Source organism: Helianthus annuus, chromosome 4 (assembly GCF_002127325.2).
Source record: "Helianthus annuus cultivar XRQ/B chromosome 4, HanXRQr2.0-SUNRISE, whole genome shotgun sequence".
In the NCBI taxonomy this organism is placed as follows: Eukaryota; Viridiplantae; Streptophyta; class Magnoliopsida; order Asterales; family Asteraceae; genus Helianthus; species Helianthus annuus.
In genome coordinates, this window is record NC_035436.2 from 58,402,196 (window position 1) to 58,418,257 (window position 16,062).

Below are 16,062 nucleotides of genomic sequence, written 5' to 3' on the forward strand. Positions count from 1 at the left end.
GTCCCGCTGCTGAGCGCGGGTTATCCACCTAGTTATGTAACAATAACATAATCCTCTTTGTGCTAATTAATATCCTTCGGATTTTAAAGAAATCTGGTTATAAATTGTTACAGTTTTGGTGTTTCTCGCATGAATCAAAAGACATCCATACTCACTTCAGACTAAGAGGTTTAAGCATATGATTCTCTACCAATTCAAGTGACAAGTTTTTGTTTGCTCTTATAATTCTCGTAAGGCATTGGTTAAAATTCTAGATAAAGAAAATGATGAGTTTATTGGGTGTTAAATCAATATTATTGTTATTAGATTTCCAACCACTAAAAGATGACTCAGTAAGAGTTGTAGATTTATCAAGAGGCTTCTATTAGCGCACTACATACTAAACGCTACACCCTACCATCATCACTTTCTTGATTTATCCAACTATAACAAAATCAAATGTTGTGCATAAAACCTACCGTGATGAAAAAAATCCATAAATCTAAAAAGGCATTAATTATCTAAACTGTTAAAAATAATATTTTAATATTTCAGTTTTATATTTTACATTTGTTATTTTGTTTTATTGTTCTTACGTGTTTGCCTTTTGTTTTATATGAGGTGGGATAAACATGTCGACTGTATGTCAAAGTTATTGCTAGGCTTGTTGACTCGTAGCTGGTCAAAGGAATGTTGTTGGACTAAAATTTTAGTGAGTGGGCTTGGACTTGCAGCTGTTGGGCTTGTAGTAGATACAGGAGGAACGCTGGATAAAAGTCGGGTTGTTGCGGTTCAAGTCATATGGGTCTATATATAAATGAAAGCATTGGCAGAGTTCAAGAGATTAGATTTTTTTTCTTCTCTCATCACATTTGTTTTCTCTAGGGTTTCATGTTGAAACTGAGATTTAGGGAGTTTCTTGATTTCGTATGTTTAGATCTGTAGTGTGTCCATTAAGTCTTGTTGAGAGTTCAAGCATATCGTCGTGTTGATGATAAGTATGTGTGAGACTGAGTGTAGATCGGGTTGATTGAGTCTCATCTTGTAATATTTTGTGTAATCCTTGTGCTGATAAAGTTTTCTAGTGTTTTGATCCATGAAATTTGACACAACAAATTCATATTTACATATTCAAGTATTTAACAAAACACAAGAGAAATAGATTGAAAAAATAAAGAGTTTACCTCAAATAAATTGATTCATAGAAATTGATATTTGAATTAGCTATTGATCGTTCACATCGTCTAATTCGCTAAAGCCAAAGGGGAGAAAGCTCGTCATATGCAAACTGAAAGACCTACACACTTCACACATTATATACACATACATATACTGATATCAATTATCAAATATGTAACTAACTCATTCTAAAAGGTGCTAGCTAACTCTCATGGCGTTACAATCATAAATGTGCAAGTCAGGTCGGTTGTTTATAAGCTATGTGAGAATGAAGATGAGACAACTGAGCATCTCTTCACCACATGCCTGTTCGCTATTCTTGTGTAGCAAGCAATGGGTATCCGGTGCAAGGTACTGCTATTTATGCGTTCTCCATAAAGGATTTTCTGATGGTTCACAAAGAGCAAAGAATGGAACGACGATTGAAAAAAGATATTATGGCATCATGATCACGACATGTTGGAGCATTTGGAAAGCAAGGAACGACACCGTTTTCTCTGGTACAGTGGCAAACGTTGCAAAAACCATGAAAGAAGAGATGAACTCGCTTAGCTTCCTTTGGATAAAAAATAAGTCCCCGTTTAGATCTTTGTCTTGGATAATTTGGTGTACATTTGTTGTGTAATCGTTGTTGTTTTGCTAGTTTCTTACTAGTCGTTGGTTAATGAAATATTGCCATTGCAAAAAAAAAAAAAAAAAAAAAAAAAAAACTACCTAGTCGTATATGAGCTCATCAAGTGACAAGAGGGGTTTAATAGAATATTTTCTTTTACAAAGCAAATGATAATGTTTATACTAACAATTTAACCAATAACATTACCAACTTTTATTTTTATCGTCAAAAGCAATTCTACTCGCATAATCATTGTAGATTTACACTTGACTTTCCCTCGATTTCGTTTACATGAATGATTATGAAAAAAAATGGGGAAACATATGTTGGTTTTGAGCTAAATTAAGTGTAAATCTAGAGTAAATTACATTTTTCATCTTTTAGGTATATATGCACTTGTATGCCGTGTCTTTAAACGAAGGTAATTAACAAAATTAAAAAAAGTTATTATTTTAAAATTCGTAACACATTGTTTCATTTTCACTAACATAGGTTAACTTTTTCTGTTAACTCCAATCACGTATCTTACACACGAGAACATTTTGGTCTTTCTACCCTAAAAGGACTATTTATATGATTTACTCAAATAATAAAAGTTTAGCTTAATTTAAGAACACAACCATTAAAGTGATACCTAAATGATTAAAATACAATTTACTCGTAAATCTGTGATGATAATGCAACTGGAATTACAATTAACAACGAAAATGAATCGTCTTGGGAGCTTGGTTCCAGTGGTAAGAGGTTTGCCCTCCCTAGTGGAGACACATGATCGATTCCCACTCAGGCCATTTTCGACGAACATCAAGGTGAAGGGACGGATCTGGACTTTAATCCTGGATTCGAACTTAACAGGGGTGAGGGTTTACGGATCCCATTCGGTTCCTGCGCATCAGGAGGTACAATCTTACGACGGTCGAGGAATCGACATTGAATATAGTCCGAGTGATGCGTACCGGATTCGAGATCGGCGGTCTCCCAAAAATATAAAAGCACTGAACGGAAGTAAATAAAAACAAAATAAAAGTTTGCTGCAATTTTTCTTCTTTCCATTCAATAAAACTAAATGGCCTTATATAGGCTTACAAACATAAAAGGGAAACGTGCACATGCATACAAGATTTTAACTGAAATAGAGAAACATGGAGATCATGGGATAATAACATGCATACTACGTGGGTAAATGTAAACGTGCAGACTAGAAACATGGGTACTGGGTTGGTTAGTCCGTATCAATACCCGCCCCTTTAAAACGGGTCGTGTCCTCACGACCCACATCGGTCGATGGCGGTTCTGTTGGCGGTTCAAACAGCAACTGAAATTTTTCGTCACAATGGAAGCATATACCATCGGCTTTCTTGGCTTGCATTTCGGCTTGAGTGAGGCACTTGATTGGAAGAGATGATGCGGATTGTGGGGACGAAACAGATCCAACAGTGGAATCAATTACCCCGGTAGTGAGCTTGTCTTCAATTAAACGAGCTAATCCGTAAGTTTGATGCAACGTGTGAGGATGATGGATTGCTAGTTCGCTTTGAATGTCCGGTTTAAGTCCGGAAATGAAACAATTCTTTAGTGTCTCGGGAGATAAACCGACGACCCGGTTAGCGAGTCGTTCAAACTCAGTTTGATACATGGCGATGGTGGTTTTTTGCTGGAGTTTGAAAAGAGTCGCCTGGTGATTCTCGTAGGAAGAAGGACCAAATCGGAGTTCTAAAGCTCTTGAAAATTCCGGCCAGGTTCCGAGTAACCTGTTGTTCGAGAGATACTTGTACCAACTTAGTGCGTCACCGGTGAAATAGAACACAGCTAGGTAGAGACGTTGGTTCATTGGAATGTGGTAGTAGTTGAAGTAGTTATCGGCTTGAAAGAGCCAATCTAACGGGTTAGAACCATCAAATGTAGGTAGCAGAATTTTGGGAGGGCGGGGCTGGTTGTTACCGGGTGGGGGGGGTGGTGGCGGTGGCTAATGACCGGGTGGTCGGAGTGGAGGACAGGGTGGTGGTGGGTTGGAAGACGAAGAACCGATCTCGAAAGAGGTCGTTTCCTTGTCCTTGACAAAGGCGGCTAGAAGCTTGTTACTAACTTCCAACTGTTGGTTCATGGTTGCCTGCAGGGATTCAAACTGAGCCTTGGCCTGAGCAGAAGATTCGGCTACGGTGGTGGCATTAGTTGAAAGGAACTGATCGAACCTCTCAAGTAGAGCCTGCAAGGGGTTATCAATGGTGGTTGTTTCTTTGCGGGGAGGCATGATGGAGTCGAGGAATGAAAGCACCAAATGATGCGTACCAGATTCGAGATCGGCGGTCTCCCAAAAATATAAAAGCACTGAATGGAAGTAAATAAAAACAAAATAAAAGTTTGCTACAAATTTTCTTCTTTCCATTCAATAAAACTAAATGGCCTTATATAGGCTTACAAACATAAAAGGAAAACATGCACATGCATACAAGATTTTAACTGAAATAGAGAAACATGGAGATCATGGGATAATAACATGCATACTACGTGGGTAAATGTAAACGTGCAGACTAGAAACATGGGTACTGGGTTGGTTAGTCCGTATCACTAAGCATGGCTGGTTTACACGTAAAATTCTTTTCAGTTAAAAAGAACAACGAAAATGAATACTAGATATGTCACTTGTTGATTGTCGTCGACAAAAATCGTATTTGGCAACAATGAGGGGCTAGATATGATATCAATGAAAGAAAAGGGTAGTAATTAGAAACATTACCATCAACCGAACACAATAAAATGTCAGTTCTCAACACACTAATCCATACAAACTCCCAAAACTCTGTTTCTAGGGTTTCATAATTTACACCCCAAATTCATCACAATCAATCGATTCAATTCGATCACACAACCTTCAATCTCAATCCAGAACCTTCCACCAAACGATGTCTCGCCGGAGAGATGACTACGACGATGATATAGAGGACGAAGATCAGGACGACGCGTTGGAAGAAGACGACGACGATGACGATTACGGCAGCAGCCGCGGCGGCGGAGGACGGAGCGGCGGTAAGAGGCGGAGATCTGACTTTATTGATGATGTTGCGGAGGAAGATGAGGATGAAGAGGAGGATTATGATGAAGATGATGAGGATTACGGTGGCGGCGGCGGCCGTGGTGCGAGTAAACGGAGAGGTGGTAAGGCGGCGAAGAAGGCGTCTGGTGCGGGTTTTTTTGAGCTTGAAGCGGATGTTGATTCGGATGCGGAAGATGAAGATGAGGAAGACGGCGAAGACGGTTAGGGTTTTATTATTATTTCGCCGCTTCTTTTGTTTATTATTGCATAATTTAGGGTTTGCATTTTGATTGCTTATTGATTATTGCTTGCTGCTTGTTTAATTGATAGGACATGGACTTTAATATCGAAGTTAGGGCTTGTTATGTGTTGAGATGGTTACGTTTTGTTGTGGTTTGGTTATGCAGTATGAGATTGTTATGATGTTGGAGGTTTTGAAGTTGAAAGGATAAATTTGTTATTGTTGTTGTATGAATTAGGGATGCATTTTGTTGTGTTTTGATTGCGTATTGATTATTGCTTGCTGCTTGTTTGATTGATAACCTTATTATTGAAGTTAGGGCTTACTATGTGATGATATGGTTACATTTAGTTGTGGTTTGAATTTGATTATGCAGCATGAGACTGTTTTGATGTTGGAAGTTTTAGTTGAAAGGATGGATTTGTTGATTCATTTTGCTAGCTGTGTTTTACCTGATTAGAGAAATCCAGAATGGTTGAAACTATAAGTCGTGTGCTTTGAGTGTGATAGATAATAGATTAGCTTTGTTATAATTGCAGTATTATCATCAGAAATTTCTGGTTGTCATTCTTTTGTTTATGTGATAGAACACTTGGTTAATTGACAAAATATGAAACTTGATATGAACTTGGGGCTTATTATGTGTTGAGATGGTTACGTACAGTTGTGGTTTTATTATGCAGTATGAGATTGTTTTGATGCTGGAGGTTTTGTAGTTGCAAGGATGGATTTGTTGATTCATTTTATTGCTTGAGTTTTAACTGATTAGGGAAATCCAGAATGCTTGAAACTATAAGATTTGTGCTCTGAGCGTGATAGATAATAGATTAGTTTATAATAATTGCGACATTATCACTAGAAATCCCTGCTTTAGTTTTGAGATTTTTTGCTTGTTTGTGCAATGGATCTCTTGCTTTGTCCATAGCTGTATATATGTAAGTTGCTGTATGTTTTTTCTCTCTCATTGTTAACAATGAGGGGCTCGAACTATAGGACCTATAAGTTTAGGGGTTCAAAGCACATTGCGAACCCTAGCTTGCAGATATTGTTCAATATCAAAAAACAAAATTTAAGAAAATTTTCACAGATAATTGAGAATTTTAGATAACTAAAGCGAGAAGATGGAAACATTTATTTCTCATGCTTGTATAGGACATCATATTTAGACCTTGATTTAAAAAAGCGCGTCTTAAGCGCGCTTAAGCGCAAAACGACCCTAGGCACAAAGAGCTGCGCCTTATTTGACATAAGGCGAGCTCTGTACAAAAAGTGCACAAAAAGTGAGCTTTTTTTGGGGGGAAAATCCTACTGAGGCGGGCGCTTTTTGTACAGAAGGTGTTTTTGTGCTTTAAATTGTTATACATGTAGCTAAAATGGTTGTACATTAAGTGATTTATACATTAAATCATATATAAACCTTATTTATCACTATATTTTGGGTAAGGGATGTTAAAAGCATATAGGATATATATAAAAAATATATATAAGCACCTTGCGCCTCACGTACGAAAAGCCTGCCACTTTTGCGATTTGCGCTTCGCGCTTTGATTTTATACTATGTCACTTTTGTGCGCTTCAAGCTTTTTTAAACCAAGATTTAGACATGATTATGTTTCTGAATAGCCCGCATAACAATCGTTCTGGTCTTATATCCATAAACACAGAGATGAAGCCCAATTAAGCCATATTATTCATTATTTGGTTTTCTAATCTAGAAAATAAGCTCCATTGTTGATTATTCATGCATAAAGTTGATTTTTTTTTGACACAAGTTATTTGCTTTCACGCGTTAGTCCTCTAGATGTATGTCATCAAAATGGCGAAGGCCACATTATATAAGTTAAAAATGGCTCATAATTAGCTGCTGCAAATATTTATTTCCCCTGTAGCTTACACATCTTTCTGTCAAGCATCTAGTTTGTGCCTTGCCTAACTAGGGACCCTTGTGAATATTATATTTTCTCTTTGGTTGCTATTAACATATTTCCAGACCTGTGTCAGTTTTGCCACGTTTATGTAATGCTTAGTGTAATTTTGAGTCTAGTCGGTTGTTTCATCATGTTATTAAAACCTTCAAAATCTCATATGTTACAAAGCTCATTTTGCTTATTTATTACAAATCATGTATTAATTATTTCTAACTGTGTTGATGTTGGATGGGGTTTTTGGAACACAGACTTTATAGTGAATGAAAGGCTGGATCCCCGAGATGAAGAGGATGCAAGAAGGATGCATCGCCGCCCTTTGATTGCACCCGAAGATGAACAAGAAGATGTAGAAGCTCTTGAGAGAAGAATTCAGGAGAGGTTTTCTAGAAATCGTACAGAATATGATGATGACGATGCCACCGAGGTGGAACAGCAAGCTCTCTTGCCATCTGTTCGCGATCCAAAGTTGTGGATGGTGAAATGCGCGGTACGCCATATAGCTTTTTTTTCCATCTATAATGACATCTTTTATTGGTGCCAGTTTTGACCCATTTACTTATGAATGTGATCTATTACAAATGGGTAGTTTTTTGATTCTCTTATTTCCTTTATATGCTAGATTGGCCATGAGAGAGAGGTGGCTGTTTGCTTAATGCAGAAGTGCATTGATAGAAGTAGTGAGTTGCAGATTAGAGCGGCCATTGCTCTTGACCATTTGAAGAACTATATCTATATTGAAGCAGATAAAGAAGCCCATGTGAAAGAGGTATGTCTTTTAGGTTGACCAAGTTGAAAGAAATTTCTGTTTTTGATTGGGTTGCCTGTTCATGATTGCGAGTTGCGACAGAGGGTTGTAAATCACTAAATTGGAAATTTTAACATTTTCAGTGAACTTACAAATGAAATTGATAGTCACATTTTTTATCAATCATGAATTTGTAGGTTTGTTCTTTTTTATTTTGGGACCTAGAAAGTGGTTGATTGGTTAACCGCATTACTGGAAAAGTCGGTTAACTGTGTGTGTGGGGTTTAGGTTCAACAAGATATGAGAACCTATAATGATTGTTTTGTATTTTTTTCTGAGTTGTCAGGCTTGCAAGGGTATGCGTAACATATATACTGGCAGCAGTATTTTACTGGTCCCTATAAAGGAAATGACTGATGTTCTATCAGTTGAGAGCAAAGCAATTGATATTTCCAGGGACACCTGGGTCAGAATGAAAATCGGAACATACAAAGGAGATCTTGCAAAGGTAACACAAACACGCCCTTTTATTCACAGTAGTACATTCAGCATATTAATATGAAGTTTTTTTAACTCTCTTGTAGGTTATTAATGTGGATAACGTGAGGCAGAGAGTCACGGTTAAGTTGATTCCAAGAATTGACCTACAAGCCTTGGCAAACAAATTGGTATGTCTAATTAGTACTTGCAGCTGTATTGCTGTATTTATCACGTAAAGATTATTATACTGTAGTTTGCCATGCTAGTATACAAATCTTTTTATTTCCCAGATCAGTTCTCATCATCAAATCTCCTCTCTATATTCTGCAAATTCCTTGGTATGGGTCTGGTTGGCGTGAAACATTATTTCTATAATCTTACTCATTTTTTAACAAGTTAAGTGTGTTAATTACGATAATTATGTTAACACACACACACACATATATATATAGTGAAAGGTTTGAATATAAAAGGCTCTTAACGTGCGACGGTACGCGACCACCAATATAACGTGAGTAATTATGCGAATAACGTGCGTAATCAGGGTTAACCCAACCCATGTGTAATTATGCAAACATCGTGCGTAAATTTAGGGTTTAACCCAACCCATGCGTAATTATGAAATAACGTGCGTAGTTATGCAAAGTTAATTACTATTGTGCCACCGCGTTCAATTGAAAAACTAGATTAAATCAGATGTGCAGTTGAGATGCTCACGCACGCATCGCATGATAAGGTGGTGTTGTATGTTAACCAGTCTCTCTCACACACACTCTCTCTCTATATATATGGATAGAGAGAGAGAGAGAGAGTTCAGATCTAGGAAGTTGTATGTAATTAAAAATATACCCTGGACTATTTCCAATCAGACAGCTTTTAAACTAATTTTGCCTCAAACTTTAACTTGTTAGATATAAGTGGCGAGATGGCTGCCTCTGCATATGCTATTTTATTGCTTCTAAGCTAACTGTGTTGTTGCGTCTCATTGCAGGAAGGTAGGGAGGTTCAAAAGAAGAAGGCTTTCACCCCTCCACCACGACTTATAAATGTTGAGGAGGCTAGGTGTGTTTACTATTGTTTTTGTGCTTTTTTTAACATCTGTTCTGCTTTATTGACCCTTTCTTTTTCTAATTTCCGCGCGTCTAGAGAAATGCATATTCGTGTTGAGCGTAGACGGGAGCAAACGACGGGTGATTACTATGATAATATAAATGGCATGATGTTCAAGGGTGGTTTCTTGTATAAGTCCGTATCGATGAAGTCAATAAGTACTCAGAATATACAGCCGAGCTTTGATGAACTTGAAAAGTTCAACCATCCTACTGAGAACGGGGATGGTGAACTTGCTTCTACTATGTCGACGCTTTTTGCTAACAGAAAGAAAGGACACTTTATGAAGGGTGATAGAGTTATTGTGATCAAGGGAGATCTTAAAAATCTAAAGGGATGGGTCGAGAAAGTCGAAGAAGGGACGGTTCATATAAAACCGAAAGCAGAAGGGCTTCTAGTAAGTGATTACTTCTCAAGTTGTTATATCCATTTTTGAGATAGTTACTGTTAACATAAATGCTATTGTTTTCTACGAATAAGGCTATGCACGCATTTGATAACACTTTAGGTGTCTTTAGACTCATCCTATTCGCATCTTTTTAGCTATTTAGTTTATATTTTTAATTGTTTCATTTAAGTTAACGGGTTGATAAATTGCTACTTGATCGCTAGAATTTACTCATAGCTTTTTGTGGTTTCCAGACGACTCTTGCTGTAAATGAAAAAGAGCTGTGCAAGTATTTTGAGCCAGGAAATCATGTGAAAGTTGTGTCTGGTGCACAAGAAGGCGTGACTGGAATGGTTGTAACAGTTAAGGGGCATCTAGTTAACATAGTGTCAGACACCACCAAGGAAGTTGTAAGTGACATCGGGATATCAATATATCGTTCGCAGTTTCGATTTTTTTCCATTAATTACTGTTTAATTCTATTCCAGCTACGTGTTTTCTCTGACAATGTTGTGGAGAGTTCTGAAGTGACGTCTGGCATTACCAAAATTGGGGATTTTGAGCTTCATGATCTTGTCCAACTGGAGTAAGCGTTAACTATACACATTTCTTCTATTGCTTTGCTAGGCTCAGTTCCTTATATGTTATTCTATTTTTGGCAGTAATTCCAACTTCGGTGTAATCATACGCGTAGACAGTGAAGCCTTTCAGGTTGGTGTTGTTAGCCTGGGCTTTAAAGGATATAACAGAAATGATTTGCTAAATAGAAAACTGGGTAATTGGGTTGAAAATCACTAAGGTTGGGTGGTGTGGTCTCACGCCCTTAGGGGCTTTATCACGCCACGTAAGCGCTACGTAGGCGACACATAAACGGGGGGCTTTATCGTTAACTTGCACGGTGTGGAATAACACCCCCTATAAAGGCCCTTTTAACTATATTAAAGAAAAAAACTCAAATCTGATTGGTTCAAGCAGCGGGCCCCATCTCCTTCATCCTCTTCACGCTCGCTATGGCTTTGGCAGATGCCAAGGACAGTGCACCCCTTGGCGGAGGCGGGGTGGTGTAGGGGCGCCAAAATGGGTGAGGTGGCAGGGGGCGCGAAACCACATCGCCCAGTCAAATGGTGTGTTTGATGTATAAAATCTCCTAAATGTTTTATTTGAAAAGTCTGATTATTATTGAAATGCTCTAAAGTTTTAAGTTCTGTTATGCTTGTCGCTAGATTATCATAAATAAGTGAAATTTTCAATTAAAAAGCATTTTCTGGACAACCCAACAAGCCGTACCAAAAATTACACGTTTTGACCAGAACCTATTTGATCCGCTACACAACGTGCTGATTTTGCAACCTCCACTATTCATCTAAAATTGAATGATTATTTTACGTTCTTGTTCTTTTTCTCTGTAGGTTTTGAAGGGTGTTGCAGATAAAGCAGAGGTTGAACTTGTTAGGTTAAGAGACATTAAATACAAAATTGATAGGAAGGTATCTGCTCAGGATCGTTATAAGAACACTGTATCAGTGAAAGATGTGGTTAAAGTCGTTGAGGGTCCATGCAAGGCGAGTCTCTCTCTCTCTCTTTTGAAATAAGGTGTTTTATCTTCTCTTAAGTCTAATTACGATATTCTTTTTTTTTTATCATATAGGGGCGACAAGGTCCTGTTGAACATATTAATAGAGGAATCCTGTTTGTATATGATCGTCACCATCTGGAGCATGCAGGGTTTATCTGTGCTAAAGCTCAGTCATGTGTGTTGGTCGGTGGTTCCCGTGCAAATGGTGATAGAAATGTATGTATTATCTGATTTATAAAATATCTTTTGCCTTCTTTTTAATTCTCACATCACTTAATTATCGAGTTTGCAAGTTGTGCGTGTATGGTAAAAATGGTCTGCTCAAAACTGGAAATGTTTTGTATGAGTTGGAACAGGGCAAGTCGGGCTGTGTTGACCCACAGCACACTTGTCTAAGGTCTTTAATATTTATCATATGGATAATTTGTTAAATACGATTAACAAAGTCGTACTGTTTTGATAATACATTAATTATTCGAATAAGATGGTATATGATGTATTATTCATTTGAAACACTTGGGGCAACTTTTGATCTTACTTGATTTGATCGGGTAGATGCAACACAATCTGAATCAACCCATTCGCGAGGATCTCGTCACTTGTTACTCGCATATTATCTTGTCTTTATACAATTGATTACATAATCAATCGTCTTGACGAATATAATCTTATGATTTGGCACCGCCATGAACTTGTGCAGGGCAATCCATTGGCATCAAGAGTTGCTCAGCTTAGGCCTCCCACTCGATTTCCCAATTCTCCGGGTAGAGGGGGCCCACCACTACGTATGGTTTCCATTCATATTACGTTTTTAAAAAAGTTTTTGACCCTTGAAAGTTAAGGAAAAGGTACTCTAACAAACTGTTCTTTTTTTTAATGTAGCTGGTGGGAGGTACAGAGGTGGAAGAGGAGGGAAAGATTCTTTAGTTGGAACCGTCATTAAAATCCGGATGGGTCCCTTTAAAGGATACAAGGGGCGGGTTGTTGATGTCCATGGAACATCAGTTCGGATTGAATTGGAGTCACAAATGAAGGTTGTTACAGGCAAGTTCTTTCTGCTTCCCGTGCTTTTTATTACTTGCCATTTTTGTTTATGCATCATAACTCCCTATTCTTCTATCAGTCGATCGCACCCACATATCAGATAGTGTGAATGTCACGACCCCGTACCGGTAAGTTTAAACACATCTTTTCTAATTTTCCTGTTTAAATCACAAAAAAGGAAATGAATACAGAATACCTTGGTAAACTTTATTTTTTTATTGTTTATCAGTGACACACATAGGTACGGCTCTGGAAGTGAGACACCTATGCATCCTTCAAGAACCCCACTCCATCCATACCAGACACCTATGCGAGATGCTGGAGGTTGATTATGTCATAGCTTACTACTTAACGATTACATATGGATTGTATATATGCGTGTGTTTGATGTTTATGTTTAAATGTTTAATGACTTGATGTATTAAAATGTTCCCTCAGCAACACCTATTCATGATGGCATGAGGACGCCTATGCGTGACAGAGCATGGAATCCATATGCACCAATGAGTCCTCCAAGGTACTAATGATGATGTTGAACCCCGAGAATTGAGATATAATGTTTGTGTAAATACTAATAATATTTGAATGTATTATTATAGGGACTCTTGGGAAGATGGAAACCCTGGTTCTTGGGGATCAAGTCCTCAGTATCAGGTGAGAGTTATACTACAGGCTATAGGCCTATAGCTAAATTGAAGTCTGTACATTATTAATGATGTTTATAAAATTATATGTTGTATGATGCAGCCGGGAAGTCCTCGTTCAAGAGCATATGAAGCACCGACTCCTGGTTCAGGATGGGCCAACACTCCTGGTGGGAGTTACAGTGACGCTGGCACACCACGCGATACCACCCCTACCTATGGTAACCATTAAAACCCCAACAATTTATTTTCAACTGATAAATACATATATGGGTTGAGTTCATTTCAGAACTCTAAATAACTGCAGAACTTTCAGAACTCCTAATAAACAATCATTTTATATATAAGTTTTTGTATTTAGGATCTTTTTATCATCTATTATATGTATTTCTTTGATTACATACATGTTAAAAGTAGTTTACATATGTTTAATTGCCAAAATTATATATGTGTCATAACTAATTACATATATGTAAAAAAACTAGTTTACATATGTGTAATTATAAAATTACATATAAAAAATGATAACATTACTCTTTAACATGTATGTAATCGTAAAAATACACATAATAAATGATAAAATTATCCTAACATAAAAATATATAAATAAAAAGATTGTTTATTAGGAGTTCTGCGAGTTCTGTAAATATTTATGGTTCTGAAATGATCCTGGCCCTATATTGTATATTTTTATATATGTTTATGCTACTACAGGAAACGCTCCAAGCCCTTACTTGCCATCAACACCTGGTGGACCACCTCCCATGACGCCAAGTTCAGCATATTTACCTGGTACTCCTGGCGGTCAACCGATGACTCCTGGAGGTGGTGGATTGGATATGATGTCACCTGCAGTAGGTGGGTTTCACTTGTATACGAAGATTTACTTGTTTATGAGATGCCAAAGAAAGTTTTGACTAGGGGTGTTAATTTTGACTGACAATCGCTGTTTGCATTGCAGGTGGTGATAATGATGGACCGTGGTTCCTGCCCGATATATTGGTGAATGTACGCCGAGCGGGTGAAGATGCTTCTCTTGGTGTCATCCGAGAAGTGCTTCTGGTATGTACTTTACACGCAAACCCGTTTTTATCATTTTTTCGTTTTTCGTTTTCTTTATAAATAATTTATGTTGCGTTTTAGGACGGTGCATGCCGTATAGCTCTTGGTGCAAGTGGAAATGGTGAGATCATCACCGCCAACCCTAATGAGATAGAGGTTGTTGTGCCACGCAAGGCTGACAAAATTAAAATAATGGGTGGCGAGAAGCGTGGTGCTACAGGGAAGCTGATTGGTGTTGATGGTACTGACGGGATCGTTAAAGTGGATGAATCACTTGATGTTAAGATATTAGATATGGTTATTCTAGCCAAGTTAGCACATTTATCGTGATTTTCTAAACCCTCAAAGTATATACTTTGATATTGGTTTGTCGTTTTTTTTCTTCTGGGAATGGATGGTAATTTTGCTATGTATAAGATAGGTATATTATTTCAGTTACGGTGTATTTAGAAGCGTTACCAGGATGGTTCTTTTTGTTCAATTCTATAACGGGGTGTTCACACAAAGACAAACCAAAGTGATCAGGTTGACTGATTGTTTTAGTGGTTTGTACCAATCATAGGTTTTCTTTTTCAGATTGTTATGTTAGTTTGTATAATTGTTTTAATTAATAGTTATAGAATGATCAAAATGATACATGAATATAATGTCGATATGGATCATGCCATCACTTCAAAATATTTAAGAATGTTTGAATCAAGAACCAGTCATTTTATTTATTTATTCAGCGGCAGAATTGCAAGGGGTATGAAGGGTTCGTTGACCCTTCGGTCGGCCAAAAATATGGTTGTTATTTACCCGAATGGGAAAGTAATATCCTACTCACATTCACTTATTTTATATTAATATTCATTTTTTTCTCTTATTGATTAGTTATTTATCTTACTTACATTCACTTCTTATTTTATTTTAGTATTCAATTTTTTTTTCTCTTATTGATTAGTTATTTATTTTACATTGAGATGTCATTTTTCAAAAGAAGTATTTTGATAATTAAGTTCAAACCAAATATTAAGGGTTTATCAAATCTTTTATAGCATTCACATTGGAGCCTTTATATGTAAACATTCTATATAATATATAGGAAAACGTAGAAGAAACAACAGAAAAATCATTACATTGGAACCCCTAAGACCATGTGTAGTGGTAACTTGTTATAATGCCCCCACCATGGGGCATTATCCGACACGTGGCAACCCAGTCAGCATGGGGCGTTATAGCATAAAGTGGTGTAGTGGGGATAATGCCCAAATAATGCCCCTTCCAATTATTAAAAAAAAAAGAAAAAAAGAAAAAGCAACATTAATCCTATTGGCTAGTCAAACTTGTTCCCTGCCACCATTGGTCCATTTCCCTGCCAACATTAAGCATCCGGCGTTTTCATTATAACGCCAAGGGTGCATTTTTCATTTTTTTTTTATTATAACGCCCCATGTAGTGGAGGGGTGGATGTTTTCGGGCGTTATTTTTGAAATTTTTTTAAAAAAAACGCCCCACTACACATGGTCTAAGAGAAAATTTTTAAGAGACTTAAACTACACCTCTATATTTAGAGCATTCACATCTAAAGAACTAAATTGTGAGTGTGGGTTTTTTAAATATAAAGAGTATAAAAAATGGTTGTGAGTGAAGGAGAGGTAAAATGTTACTGTTCATCTGTATATTTGGGGGGACACTGTTCACCCACTACAATTTTTTGATATATATTGAAAATGGATGTGAGTGAAGGAGAGAGAAAAATGTAATGATAAAGGTATAAAAATATTATTTAATTGAAAAGGAGAGAGAAAAAGTATTTGTTTTTAGTGAAAATATATTGATATTGGAGTTGTTTTTTAGTGGAATGTATGTATAATTTTAGGGGAAAACCACAACTAAGAGCATTCACATCCAACCCCCTAAAATTATACATACATTCCACTAAAAAACAACTCCTATATCAATATATTTCCACTAAAAACAAATACTTTTTCTCTCTCCTTTTCAATTAAATAATAATTTTATACCTTTATCATTACATTTTTCTCTCTCCTTCACTC

General features: G+C 37.0%; 1 protein-coding gene across 1 annotated transcript; it reads left to right on the top strand.

Moving 5' to 3' along the window:
* The first annotated feature begins 4,541 nt into the window (after positions 1-4,541).
* Positions 4,542-14,598, top strand: LOC110937976 (putative transcription elongation factor SPT5 homolog 1). Its single transcript, XM_022180445.2, has 22 exons — positions 4,542-5,026; positions 7,223-7,461; positions 7,594-7,740; positions 8,066-8,227; positions 8,304-8,387; positions 9,191-9,261; positions 9,346-9,706; positions 9,952-10,107; positions 10,186-10,283; positions 10,360-10,408; positions 11,107-11,259; positions 11,346-11,489; positions 11,974-12,058; positions 12,156-12,317; positions 12,397-12,445; positions 12,547-12,641; positions 12,756-12,834; positions 12,917-12,971; positions 13,065-13,182; positions 13,676-13,819; positions 13,923-14,023; positions 14,105-14,598. The coding sequence occupies exons 1-22, from the start codon at positions 4,675-4,677 to the stop codon at positions 14,351-14,353; spliced, it is 3,153 nt and encodes a 1,050-aa protein (XP_022036137.1). The 5' UTR covers positions 4,542-4,674; the 3' UTR covers positions 14,354-14,598.
* The last annotated feature ends 1,464 nt before the right edge of the window (positions 14,599-16,062 follow it).

Coding starts and splice junctions, on each gene's coding strand:
- LOC110937976 (XM_022180445.2), top strand. CDS start 4,675: ATGTCTCGCCGGAGAGATGACTACGACGATGATATAGAGGACGAAGAT. Junction 10,409..11,106: donor TAGACAGTGAAGCCTTTCAG/GTTGGTGTTGTT, acceptor TTTTCTCTGTAG/GTTTTGAAGGGTGTTGCAGA. Junction 11,490..11,973: donor GTGCAAATGGTGATAGAAAT/GTATGTATTATC, acceptor GAACTTGTGCAG/GGCAATCCATTGGCATCAAG.